Here is a 13,451-nt window from a genome sequence, read left to right as displayed (position 1 = left end):
ACTGTTCACAGTCATCAAGAAATCCTGGTGGGAAGCTGATGCTCAGCAAGGCAGCTAGAATACACTAAATCTCCCCACGTTAAATATGGCACAGGGAATTCTTCCAACACTTAGCAGTAACATATTGCTATATAGTTTATGAAGTGAAACAAAGCAACTAAAGTCAAATGTTCCAAAATATGGTAGGGTGGCGACTGGAATGCTTAGTCAATGTAAATCAAAGTATAAACATTCATACAGTGCTAAACCTGTCACAGACACTTCACCTCTCTAATTCTTACAATTTCCACTCTTCTGTCCTTGCTGCCATCAAATTCCTAAGTTACAGTCCTTACAGAAAGCAAACAGAATAGTCATCTGACAAGTACTATATGCTATCTGTCAAATACAAGTGATTTTGGGGGCTGCTCTACCATAGCAGCCTTATCTTACAACCACCAAAACACATAAAGGGCCTGAATTTTAAAGAAGCAACAAGCTCTTTTCTTGATTTACAGCCACAATTAATTTAAAAATATTTCTGCACCCATGAGTGATCGGGTGCAAATCTTACTACTTTTAGCTTTTCTGCAAATGTCTGAACTACAGCCTCAGGCAAATACTCAGATATCTAAATCAGGGCCTGCAAACACTTGCATACACAAATAAAAACATGTATTCTCCAAAAGAAGAATAAAAATATCCCACAGAATCAAGACTATTTTGACAATTGTCAATAGGTTCATAAGATCCATCTTGTCCTGATTCTCTTCTTCACCCATTGCTTTACTGACTTTTCCCTCATCTTTTCTACAGGCAGTCCTAACGGACTATTCTTGTTCCTCTTCACTTCTCCCTCTTCAGCCTCTCTTTTGGCAGTATCACCTGCAAACAAATTCAACTGCTATCTCTGTGCTCATAGCTCAAAGATCCCCTTTATTCTCAAACCCATCTTCCTCTGCCCAGGCTGAAATCTCAGCCTTTCTTATACCTTCTTATCTCAATTTCAAAGACAGTAAAGCATGTTTCTCCCTCCAGAAGCACATTTCTCTACCCTTACAGACTTGCTACTTGCTCTGACATTCTAGGCATCACATATCGTTTGCGTCTCTTCCTCGGTTTTCTCATCTAAGTGATTTAAAGGCCACATATACATAATCTGGTGAAGGCAGTGCTGTGCTAATTCTGCTTTTCATTCAAGCAGCACAAACCTGATCCATCTTGTGTCTCAAACCTATATAGTCACATTCCTATGGGACATTACCCATTTCAGTTTTAGCTACCTCAAGAAGCCGTTCCTACAAGGGCAGGCACAACAGATTGCTCTAAGTGATTGTCAGGATAAACTGGTCTAGGTGATCAGGGATCCTGTACCATGGAAGAGGCAGGGTGCAACCTTCTGCATGTGGCTGTATAAGGTGCACTCTCAGAGAGAGCTGTATAACACAGATAGTCTGTCACATGACATATCTTCAGTCTCTCAGCATCTCACATTTTGAGTACAGCATATTCTCTTCTAGCATTGCCCCCTTCAGTTCTGCTTCCTTTCACCTCCGCAGAATGCTGCAGCAGCTATGGTACTCCCACCTGCATTAACCACACCACCTCTGTCTATATGTTCGCCAGTGGCTCGCCCTCTCTAGCACATCAAAGTACTGTTCACCCTCCCTTTCCAAACCTGTCATAGCTCACTTCATTCAAATGCAAAAGCTCAGATCCCAGCTCTGCCTGAGCTGGGATGTGAGCTCGTTGTCCAAACAAGCACCTTCTTATGCTTTCTCCAGCGTTTCCCTTTCATCGCGATGTAGCAGCCCAAGCGTCAGGCACCAATGGAGGCCCTGGCCATGGCAGTGCTCCTTCTCCTTGATCATCGTTTGAGTCGATCACGTTACTGTCTCTGGAGAGCAGTTGCCTTTTTTTTTTTTTTTCTTCTTTCTTCCTCTTTTCCTCTCCTGGAGATCTGTATTGCTTGTAATTTGCTTGTCTTCTGTGTTTCAGAGAAGTAACTTATAGATATTTAATCTACCCAGGAAATGTATAAAATTGCAACCTCCCAAGATAACAAAGTCATTACCCTGACACCTCATATTACTGTCATATGCTACAATAAATAACTCCTCTACATTTCTTCATTTGCATTAGAAATAATCTTTAGCCAATACTGTTAATTCTGCTTGCACTTTAAAATGAAGCCTGTTCTTTATCTACACCTCATTCTCTATTTCATCTGCTACAACTCACTTTCAATCCCATTGGACATGCCAAAAACAACTGGTTTGACCATTTACCAGCTAAGGGGTAGGTGGAAAGACCTTTCACAAGTGATTTCCTGTATCACCTGCAGTGCTGAGCTTCCTTCCAACATCTCATATGCACCCGTCACAAACACATTGGTCTGGCCTCCTAAGCCCTTGCTTCATCTCTCATCGATTTCCTTGCTTCATCTCTCATTGTCTTCTCAAACTTTCTCAATCTTTCAGTACTTTTTTCGCCCTTGGACTCACCTTGTTTGCCCAACAGTGCCACAAGTGACACAAACAATATATAAAGACAACCATTCATAGCTGTGTCTTCCTCATGTATCCCCAATACCATCCAAATGTATACATACAAACACTGTGCCAGTACCATTGCTGTTCCATAACAGTGCTGATTTTATGAAGTTATACATCACAATCAGCATGACCAGTATAAGTCCAAGCATTCATAAGACTGCTTTTTACTTTTTCCACCCATTTGTGGTATGCATTGTCACACACAGACACCAGGTATTTTACTTTTTCTATCCGCACAGCGCATCCCGCAGTACATAATGAGTGAAAAATGACAATACCGCTTCTGCAGGGTTGTACAGCTATAATGATGAAGAAGAAAGGTTTACAGGGACAAGGAAAAATTTTTATTAGACAACTTGGTATGGTAAGGAAAAAAGAAAGACATACTGTTGGGTCCAATGTCCTTTCACCAGGTCCAAGAGGCTGAATAGTCTGGGGACAGTGCTGTTTAACATTTTTTAATTTAGTATTAACCTTAAACCTGATTAGAAGATATGAACAATTGGATTGAGCCTTAATTTAACACAAATTTAGCCACAAGAAGATGAATTTTTCTACACAAAGCTCCAGATTCCCAACCATCAGTTTTTCTGCTGACTAGTAACACTGTCATTACTATGGCACATATATTTTTGTGGCCACTCTATTCTTCATATATAATAACAGATCTCATAAGTCAGTGTTTCTTTTACAGAGGGTCTTCAGACATTGAAGTGAGGAAACAGTAGTTAAAATGGTGGCAGGGCTGCCACTTCCCTTGCGTATACTTCCACCAGTTAAATGATGTTGGGCTCAAATTATCCAGCTGATAGGCATAAACAGCTTCATCATTTTCTTGAGGTTACTGTAAGAAGTATAGAGCAGACCCTACTGATTACAGTGGATTACCACTTCTCTGCACCCTCAATTTGATTGTGGCAATCATAGAACAGCTGTGATCACCTTTTCCATCAAAGAGGGCAGTGCAGAGCAGCAATCTTCAACTGAAAGAGGGAGACAAAGTTTTCTTTTCTATGAGCAAAACTATTTAAAAGTAGGAATGACTTCTGACCTTTAACCTGCGATCCTGGTCTCCACTGCACAGAGAATTTACAGACACTTTAAAGGTCTTCCAGGCTGGATTTAAGTTATTCATCACAACCTGTGAGTGAAAAGAAAGGAAGGGAACCCTTAACATTTGCACAGCTCCAAACAGAATGCCAAGAAGAGCCAAAATTTTCAATACAGTACATTCACCAGAAAGAGAAGAAGGCAGAACTCAGCTGGAGGTTCACAGAACAACATGCATGAGATATGTGCCCTCGAGCAACCTGCAGTTTGCAACACTCCTCCTCTGGAAGCCCCAAAAAGGAGCACATGTGGGAAATGGACCCCTACATAGATCATGCCACAGAGATTGCCCCAGCACAGCCGTGCCTCAGCAGAAGCGTAACTCACAAGGGAAAGGTTGTGGAATACATCCCTGAACCGGAAGCCATGGAAGCGATGCAAGACTGGGCAATGGGGATTGGCAGCATCAATTTACGGGCATATGGTCTGCCTTACCAGGAAGGCTTTATGGGATCTCTAACAGGCAGGCTCATAACCCTGAATACCTGTCACAGCTCCACCCTGTACACCTACGGGCTGCTTTTTAAGACAGTGCCAGTCACTACCATGAAATCAGTAATGACACTGGGACACAGGAAACAAATGTAAAGCACCCAGATTATAAATCTCTTTAGCACCAGCAACCTGGGAGGAGATGGAGAAGATGCAACATAGTATTAATGGGAAAATATGATAGTGTCTGTAGCATGGTTTGGGCTAAATATGTATAACTTCTGACATTCAAAAAGAACATCTGTTAGTTTAATTAAATTTGGATCTCTGGCTTCAGTACTATCTTCCCTTATTATCATGTGCATAAGTCAAGACCTGATACCCATTAGTCAATAATTACACAAGAGATAGAAGTGTTTTTAAATGTGGGTGCTTGCAAATACCCTTTGTGACATGGGAAGGATAAACCATTCTTCCTGACATCGTACCTGTGTCCTTAGAAAATAAATCTAAACCTTCTTACCTCAGTCCTGTGAACAAGTTGTTGGGTTGCATCATCATTCATCCGAAAAATCTCCAGAAAAGGATCAGATTTGCTGAAAAAATCCTAAAATAAAATATAGGACAGGTTACTCTTGAGACTTCTTTTTCTTTGAGCCTTTCAGGCACAGTGCATTGGTGCTTCCCTGACTGCTAATGAAAAAGGAGAGCCAGTGTGGTTTTAGTGAGACCTCTTCGTGTCTCTCAGCAATATTTCATTCTTGTCCTTTTTCCACAAGGACTTCCATGGCACTGCTGTTCTCAGTTTGACTATTCAGTCATGTCAGGCAGAACGATAAAATGTCATTTTACACCCTTTTCCCTTCTTACACCTAGTCCAGATTCCTGAGCTTCAGCTCCTTCATCCACCTAACTTGTTTCTTTCTGTCTTTATATCTGTTTGGTCTTTTGACATCAGTTTTATCATGCAAGGCCCGTTGAAGAATATTCTACAGTGGGGCTGAATTTCATACTATTCGCCCACCCTCTCAAAACAAAAGTTAATTGTCCAAGACACTGTGCTGCTACCAAATAACCCAAGTACCGGCAAGACGGAGTAGCAAAGGTTAGAGAAGCAAGTCCTCTTTAAGATGTGAAAACATGGCCCATGTTAAGATGACAAACAGAGCAGGCGAATGCAGAAATTTGGTTGATATCTCAAAGTACAAGCAAATCTGTGACAGACATTGAGGTTCACATACCCACTGCACTGCAGGACACCTTCCTCTAGCTAAAATCCCTGAGTGTTCTGACACAAACCTCAATTAAGTTGCTTTCTACAGCATTGCTGCAGCCTGGCCACAGCCTCTTTTGTTTCAACAACATCTTCTTTCTTCTGGACATGCTGGCTGCGGCGTGGAGGACTAGCTGGGTATTAGCCCTCCACAGCTGGAGGGGGATAGCTGGCTAATTCAAATTTCTAACTGTGCAATGCTGCAAGCATAGGATTCAAATGGACTCCGCTCATTTTCTGTAGCTGCAACTCCCTTCTTCATCTTCTTTAAGAGACACATGATTAGCTTCATGCATACGAATATTATTCTTCTCTATAGGCCATAACCAGAAGCACAGACCTCCACATCAGTTTGGAGAAGTCAGGAATGCTGTTCACTCTCCCAGTGTTTCTGTAAAAGTGCTAATGTTGAAATTAGTGTAATATGCATAGTTCTACAATTTTCTTCTCACCAAATGCCCACCCTACTTATTTTTGACTAGCTGGATAGCCATTGGGACGAGAGCAGTTTGGACAAGATGCCGGCCAAAGTCTGGGCACATCATTTTGGTCAAGTATCTCCTTTGGGCATTTTTACAATTCCACAACTGCAAAATAAGCAAAGAAATCAGAGCTTTGAAAAGGGACACCTGAATTTGAATGTCTGGAGAGGGAAGTAAGACCCTAAGAGGCCATGAAGCCCTGGGCAAGACTGTTCCACGCCCTAAAGAAGACACCTATCAACATGTTCAGAATGCTGTTCTGTGAATGATCTGTTTCTTTTCCTACTAGACAAAAGGCAACGGTATGTTTAGAAACTGATGCAAAGCACGTGCATTTCTTTGATCTTATCATGTGGAGCTCTAAACAACAAAGCCGCATGTTTGTTCATTTGTTCCAATTACATGGTTACAGGACATTTCATGTAAGAGTGTGTAGAACCAGCACAAAACCCAACAAAGTCTGTAACTCCAGAGTTTGCCTCAAGGCCCTGATATAGATTTACTACCTGGACTCCGTTCAACAGTTGAAACTGCCAGTATGTAGGGGGCTTTGGGGATTAAATTCTGCCAGATTACTACCGCATAGCAAAGAGAACAAGCAGAGAGTGAAGCTGCTAGTTTAATCATAGCAACGCCAAAATCGAGAGTGCATAAGGTTAAAAAAAATTGATCTGCCTCTTCTCACACATAAGTATACTGACTGAAGCTGAGTAAAAGCTTATTGTTACCAGATTCGTTATCAAATGCAAGTTTGATAAGAAAAGTTATCTGAAAGAGAGCACCTCAAAATGATACATACAAAGAATGAGCCCTGAAGTGCAGAAAAAAATCATAAAGGAAACCCGGATTTTGTGGAAGACTCAAAATACAGTATCATTCCCTGCTGAGTATCATGAAAGATGAAACAGCAAATCAGCAAAAGGGAAGTAATTTTTAATATCTGTTTTTAACTACCAAGGCAATACCACTTCAAGGGAAAGATTTTAATGCTGGATTACAGATTATATCACCCCCTCTTCAACGCAAAAACAAAGCTTAATTCCTTTCAGAATGAAGGTACAAGCAAAAAATCCTTCAGTACTGAAGTTGCTTCATAACAACTCAAAAATTATATGCTGAAGAAACATTTTATTTCCTAGCTATCAATGTTTTCAGAGCTTTTTGGTTGTTATGCTGATTCTAACAGCTTTGCATTATCTCATAAGAACATCCTCTAAAAGAACAATAGCCACAATAAAGGTTTCATGTTTTGATAATTTAATAATGTTTAAATGATTAATGTAATGCATTTGCTAGTGATACAACACACATTGCTCTTTCAGTATGTGCAGCAGTTACACAGTAATAACACAAGTACATGGCTTAAACTTCAAAAATTTAACTACCTCTGTTTCTGAGCACCTAGTTTGACATGTCTTCCAGCACATTAATTTTCAGAGCATGATACTTTTTAAAATTCAGGTTTGGGGGTCAAGTCAAAGGTCACTCAGAAAAGGGCTGGAGTAGCCAAAAGACACTAATAACATTGAAAATTCTTCAGCAGCAAGACAGGGCATTTAAGGAACTTTTTTTTTGGTAGTAGTTCAGTACAAGGGAAATATCTAAAAAAGTAATATTAGCTTGCATTTTGCAGACATTTGCTGGAGAATCTTTCCCAAGCAATGATAACTGCCTCTCTCAGAACAGGAAAAGCAGTTTGCCTGCCTCAGTGCTCGTAATTTATTATAGCTGTCATAAAAACGTATCTGCTTGTTATGGTAATTGTGACACAACTATTAATACAATAGAACCTTTCCAAAAGTTATTGTTCCACTGTGAAGTGTTCTCAGTGGATCTCTTGAAACAAGGATATGCCATCTGAGCTGACTAGGCTTCAATAAAACACGAAAATTCAGTTATACCTTCCAAACAAGCACTGTAATAAAAAATTATAACCTTTATCTCTGCAAAGTCAGTTAACTAAAGAAAACTTTCATACCTGTGATTTTCCTATAACTTTTCACTGAATGTTTCAGCCACACCATCAGGAAAAATTGAGTAGGCTTTACTTTTTTTGTGGCTTCTCTAAAACTCCTGCAGTTCTATTTGGAGGGAGTTAAAAAAAACCAACAAACATCCTGCCAGTTAAATTATACCAACAAATTTTGTTTAATCTGCCAAAAATGTGTTGTTCACATCTTTTTCCTTAGTGGAGGAAACTCATAAGTTTAAGGACCACAATCTGGGTCCTCTTTCAAGAAGTCTTCTTTTAAAGGGTGGAGGAAGAAGATTCTTGTCCATTCAAGATACCACTGATGGTAATGGATGGAAAGAATTTATTTTTCTTTTTATCTGTAAAGCACTTCCAGAACTTCCCCACACACATTCTTTTATCTGCAAGTTGTGAGACATTAGGATTCAACTTCTCTTCTGCCACAGCTACCAGTGCAGGAACCCCTGGGGTTACAAAGGTGACCGTGCGTAGCAGAGCATTAATGATTGCTTCCACAGGATTCCTCTGTCTTTTCAGGAGACTCCAAGCACAGTTCCAGCCCTCAGTCTACTTCTCTGATGTTACATCTCTACTCAAGTCTTCACTTCTCTGAGTAGGGAGAGGAATGCAAAACCATGCTTACATTTTATAAAATGGGCTCTTCTCAATTCTCTGATGGGTTTTTTTGACCTTTATGTAACATCAGAGCACTCATGCCCTTTCACCAATGGCTGAACTATGCAATTTAAGTATTTTCAAACCTTAATAACAATAATTACCATTAGTGCCTTACATCTATTGATACTGTAATGGCTTCATTTTAAGCCATATAAGAAAAGGCTATGGCTTTTGATAAATGAAGTAAGCCAAGGTTGAGTCAGATTTAGAGCTATGTTTCTAGCTGGAGGAAATTGAAAGACTTCTTTCAACTGTTAAAGGCTTCCAGTGATTTTCATCAGCTGAAGACAGGAGTTTTGATTCAGATAACACATGATGAGTCATTGCCTGAGTTGCACACTGCATCATTATCTAGGAATTTTTTACTAGATGAAGCCCACCTTGACTGGACATGTTAAAATGGCAAGAATGACAATATTCTTGCAATATTTCAGAATGATGCCTCTTAACTTATCCACATGAAGTGTTTCAATCACTCTCTAAAGCTGTTGCCCAGACAACACTGACCTAGCTCAGAACTGCACTCTGGCAGTATACTTCTAGTTTATACCAACAAGAGCCATAAGCAATCATAATATTTACACCAGATTACATTTCACATTTGTGGCAAAGGAATGACCAAGTGGAGTCTTTTTATGTTGCATATGTCCTTTCCTTTTTTGCAGATGTGACAGTGTATGGAACAGGAAGAGATTTGTCTACAACTTTGGAAATCAGATCTAAAGATGTCTGTCTAAAGAAAGGTTGTTAAATCTACATTTTGACACCTAAATAAATTATGTGATTCAGAAACACTAAGACTCCAGCAACTCTGAAGGAAGAGGTAATTCATCTTTCAGATGAGAAGCAAATTCAGGTCCTGATCATTTATGATTGTTAATGATCCTGAGCACAGTAATGTTATTTACCTGTATGTCCTAAATAAATTCCAATACTATTAATCTCTCTGTGTACTTTCTGCTTGCCTGAGTTTTTCTGGCAGTTTTGACCAAGAATATTATTCATCAGTTACAGCCTGGTTTTGAAAATCTGATGTATGTATCCAAAAGTGCTCTCACTGATTTGATTTTAAGCGACTCACATGTCAAATGTTTGCAAGCACATACTTGGAGCATCATAATCGTAAACTTTTGTATAGTATTACTATATGTTTCTAATTAGAAGCAGCTTCATATATAAGAAGGGACTATATACTAATGGTAGATATTGTGATCCAGTACAATTGCAATCTTCTAATCTTCAATTATATGTAAAGCCATATTATCTAAAAAGAGTCATAGTCTTATGACGTCTATTAATTACAAAGATATTCCCCAGATTACCTCAAATAATTACGTGTCTGCATAACAGACAGTGTGCCTTACAAGCAGTCATCTGGATTTCCTGGGCTGTGTGTTGTTTGAGGTTCTTATTATATATATATATATTGCTAAACAACAATGGATATTTTCAGAGAGAGGTAGTCCTTATAATGAAGAGTATTGTTTGAGTCAGTGGAGAGTTTTCTTATTAAATAGGGAAAAAGTTTTTAACAAATATGCAAGAGTCTTTTTCTCACATTCAAGCTACATTTTGCTGAACAAAATGTATATCATAACTGAGCTGTTATGAAGTTTTCTAGCTTTATTTTAAGATGCTTACTTCAACTATAACATCTTTGACTACTTACAGAAAGCTCACCTCTCTAAGCACTTCTGATCTGTGGTATTCTAAATAATTAAATTGTCTTGGTTATAGTGTAATTAAATTGTCTTGGTTTTAATTAGATTCCCTTGAGAGTTTTTTTTTAATTACTTTGCAACTTGAGGAAAGCCTCATTATGAACACTCATCTGAAATCTCTGATGTGTTTAATAATATCAGGCAAAAAATATCTGTTGGGGAAAATCTCATCAAATTATATTTGGAGGCATTCTTATATCTTTCAGTAAGGTTAATACCAAGCAGCTTACCTTGTCATCCAATTTCCGTGCACTGAATGAAAGTTCAACGTAGTCATCATTGCCAGACAACTCTTCAGCAATCACCTAAATGGAAAGCTACATTTAAGTTTTGCATGGTGTAATGAAAGGGGAGAAAGATGCCATTTTCCGGTGTGAAGACTGTAGACCCCATTAGGATACTGAAGTGTGGTACAAGTAAATATGTTTCTCTCTGCAATCAGGAAGGACTAAGAGCATTCAGTCAATCCCTTGTTCAGCTGATGGGTGTCACCTTGTTAAGCCTACAAACCTGAATCACTTTGTATCACATGACTATGCCTTGTCAATCACCTGTCAATTGACAGACATCAACATCCATCAGGGATCCCTTTCCTCTGACCAAATACTTTTCCTCAGATAGGACAACAGAGAATACCACAGTCTCACATTGTCGAGGGGACAGAAAAGCTATACAAGAGTTGTATTATTTGGGTCTAAAGCTTAATTACGTTTATGCTGCTTCAGCATCATTTGGCAAGCTAAATGGAAAAAGGAGTGAAGTCACCTGTCATTAGTTGCTGTGAAACTTTTACAGTAGTTCTCCTGCTATAGTTTTTTCTGCAATGGCTACATTGGCAAAACCATTTACTGTAGACTGAGTCAGAAGAAAGTAACACTAAAATAATGTAGCATGATTCTTTCAGATAGCGTAAGCTATGCTGATAATGATGTCAGTCACTGTGCTGTGCAATGTTGTTAAAAAAACCCCAGCGAAACCAACCAAAACAGCCTTCCTCACTAAGCCATTAAAATGCTTCAGTGGAGAGAAGGCATCCACAAAACCTGGGATATTTTGCTGAAAAGTGTTCTTTGGAACAAACTACATCATATTCTATGTGACAGTTATAAAATCTCTCCCTGTTGTAAATATTCTCCCCAGAGATTAAATCGTCCAAAAGAACCTAGTTGCTGGGTGTTTCATGCCCACGGCCATATGCTTGGCAGCCACGTTAGCTCCCCAGACAGGCTCAGACCATCTCTACCACATGGACCCCAGGTCCTTGGGGGAGCTGCTGGGACGCTCCAACCGTTCTTCAAGCTGGCTGAAAGCTTCTGAGGTTAAAGCTGCAGTCAGAGCACCGCAGCCTGGGATGCTTTTACTGCCCACATATGCAGCTCCCAGTAACGAGTCAGGCTGTCTAGAGCCTCAGTAAACTTCAGTATCACTGGGACTCTTAAAGACCTTTTTCCTTTCTTTGGCAGAAACTAACTTAGACTCTGCGTTGGGCATAACTGGCAGGGTTTTGGTAGCAGGGGCTGCTGGGGTGACCCGCGTGGGGAGGCCATGAACTGCGCCGTGCAGGTCACAGTTGGCTGCAGCTGGCTTGGCAGTGGGCAGAAGATACAAACTGCACTCCAAAACATCAACCCCTCGGAGATGCATACAGCACCTCTGTGTGAACATACGTAAGAAAGGGCGGCAGCTGCTAGAGGCAGCAGGCACAAAGGGAGGTGCAGCAGGAGGCCTGCAAGGCCACTCTCAAAAAGATCCATGAGGAGGCACGGGGAAGGGAGTGTTGTCGAGGACACAGCTGGAGATACGTTCTTGGAAGGAGGTGCTCCATGGCAGAGGAGGTACCTCTGAAGGCCTACCACCTGCAGGGAAGCCTACATCAGAGGAAGGATGCCTCCAAAGGGGCTGTGGGCTTAAAGACTATTCTGGCTATGACACCTCACAGCAGTGAACTGTGGTATTTCCTTGTGCAAAATATTCACATGGAGCCATGTAGGGGCACAGCTGCTTAAACTGTATTGGTGAGAGAGTACGCAGTCAAAGGGCTAATAAAACTCCAGCACAACATGCCAAGACAGGAACTTTCAAAATCCTATGCAATACTCATAATTCAGTATGCTGAACAAGTTAGGAAACTAGTATTTAGAATTTCCACACTTGACAGACACCTGGTATGTCCCCAGGCCCAGAAACAATGATAAATAATCCATTTTGACTTATTCTGTTGAGACAGCAAACTTTTCACACAATAATCGTCTGAGTTCAGTTTTCTTCCATTCGAGTAAAGTCAACTTGCTCTTTAGTACTATTAACTGGAAGCCAAAGCAAGTAACTAAGGCCCATATTTCATGGTTATCACCCAGTGTTAAGCCAGCAGGAACTATTAAGTATTTTCCCTCATCTTCTGTATATCACAGAGCATTAATTTTTGCCAGAACACTCTACTAACAAGCCTAACGATTTTAGTTGAACCATAGCATTTGTGTTTTCACAAACCTAAACTCCTTTGTGTCCCTTACAGAACAGGAAGGGGGGTCCAGAACACCATGGGGATGGATGAGATGAAGTACGCCCAGATAATCTCAGCAGGAAAACCACATCAAGTTATTCAGAGATCAAAACTCTCCTGGTTCTATTCAGCTAGAAGAGTGGGGAATTCCTTTCCAATTCCAGAGCAAAAACGGGTCTCACCCTATGCATTTAAGCAAATCCCTTCACAGACAAGCACCGAGGAAGGCATCTAAGAAAGAGAATTCCCTGGCCTCTCAGAAAGTGTTATTTCTCACAGTCAGTTCTCTCTTCTCTGGCTGAAGGCAGAAAAAAACCCCAAACACTCAAGCCAAAAGAAACCCATCTGGCTAATTGAACATCAAGGAAAAAAATCCTTCTCAAACCCATGAAGCAACAGAGCAGAGATTCCCCAAAGCAGAATATTTTATTATAGTCTTTGTCTTAATGCAGAGCTGCAAATGTCACAAGCATGCTAGGTTCAGTGCAGAGAAGCTTGATCTCCCAAACAAGCCAGCAAAGAGAAAGATGAAAGAGAGGTAATACACTGATTTGCGGATTTCAAGATACACATGGGGCTACAACTATCCAGTCCATAATTGCATTACAACACAGCTAAAATACCTAATCTCATCAAACTCCTGCATTTGGTGCTGCTGTGTGTGTGTGTGTTTTCTGATTTTGGTTTTTGGGGGTTTTTTTGGGTTCTTTTAAACTGGAAGGGCCAACAAACATCAGATGCCTTCC

The 13,451-nt window shown here is 40.2% G+C and overlaps 1 protein-coding gene across 3 annotated transcripts in view; it reads right to left on the bottom strand.

Annotated features, from left to right (window-relative positions):
• CPNE4 (copine 4) overlaps window positions 1-13,451 on the bottom strand; it is a 246,859-nt gene that overhangs the window by 92,013 nt on the left and 141,395 nt on the right. For all 3 annotated transcript variants that reach the window (XM_075418882.1, XM_075418881.1, XM_075418880.1), the window contains 3 exons: window positions 10,433-10,507; window positions 4,600-4,683; window positions 3,586-3,675 (listed from right to left, as the gene is read on the bottom strand). In XM_075418882.1, the coding sequence (XP_075274997.1) occupies window positions 3,586-3,675; window positions 4,600-4,683; window positions 10,433-10,507 (249 nt within the window). The remainder of the gene's footprint in view (window positions 1-3,585; window positions 3,676-4,599; window positions 4,684-10,432; window positions 10,508-13,451) is intronic.

This window comes from Opisthocomus hoazin, chromosome 4, assembly GCF_030867145.1.
Source record: "Opisthocomus hoazin isolate bOpiHoa1 chromosome 4, bOpiHoa1.hap1, whole genome shotgun sequence".
Taxonomy (NCBI): Eukaryota; Metazoa; Chordata; class Aves; order Opisthocomiformes; family Opisthocomidae; genus Opisthocomus; species Opisthocomus hoazin.
Note: the sequence above shows the minus strand (reverse complement) of the source record. Positions and strands in the feature narration are given on the sequence as shown.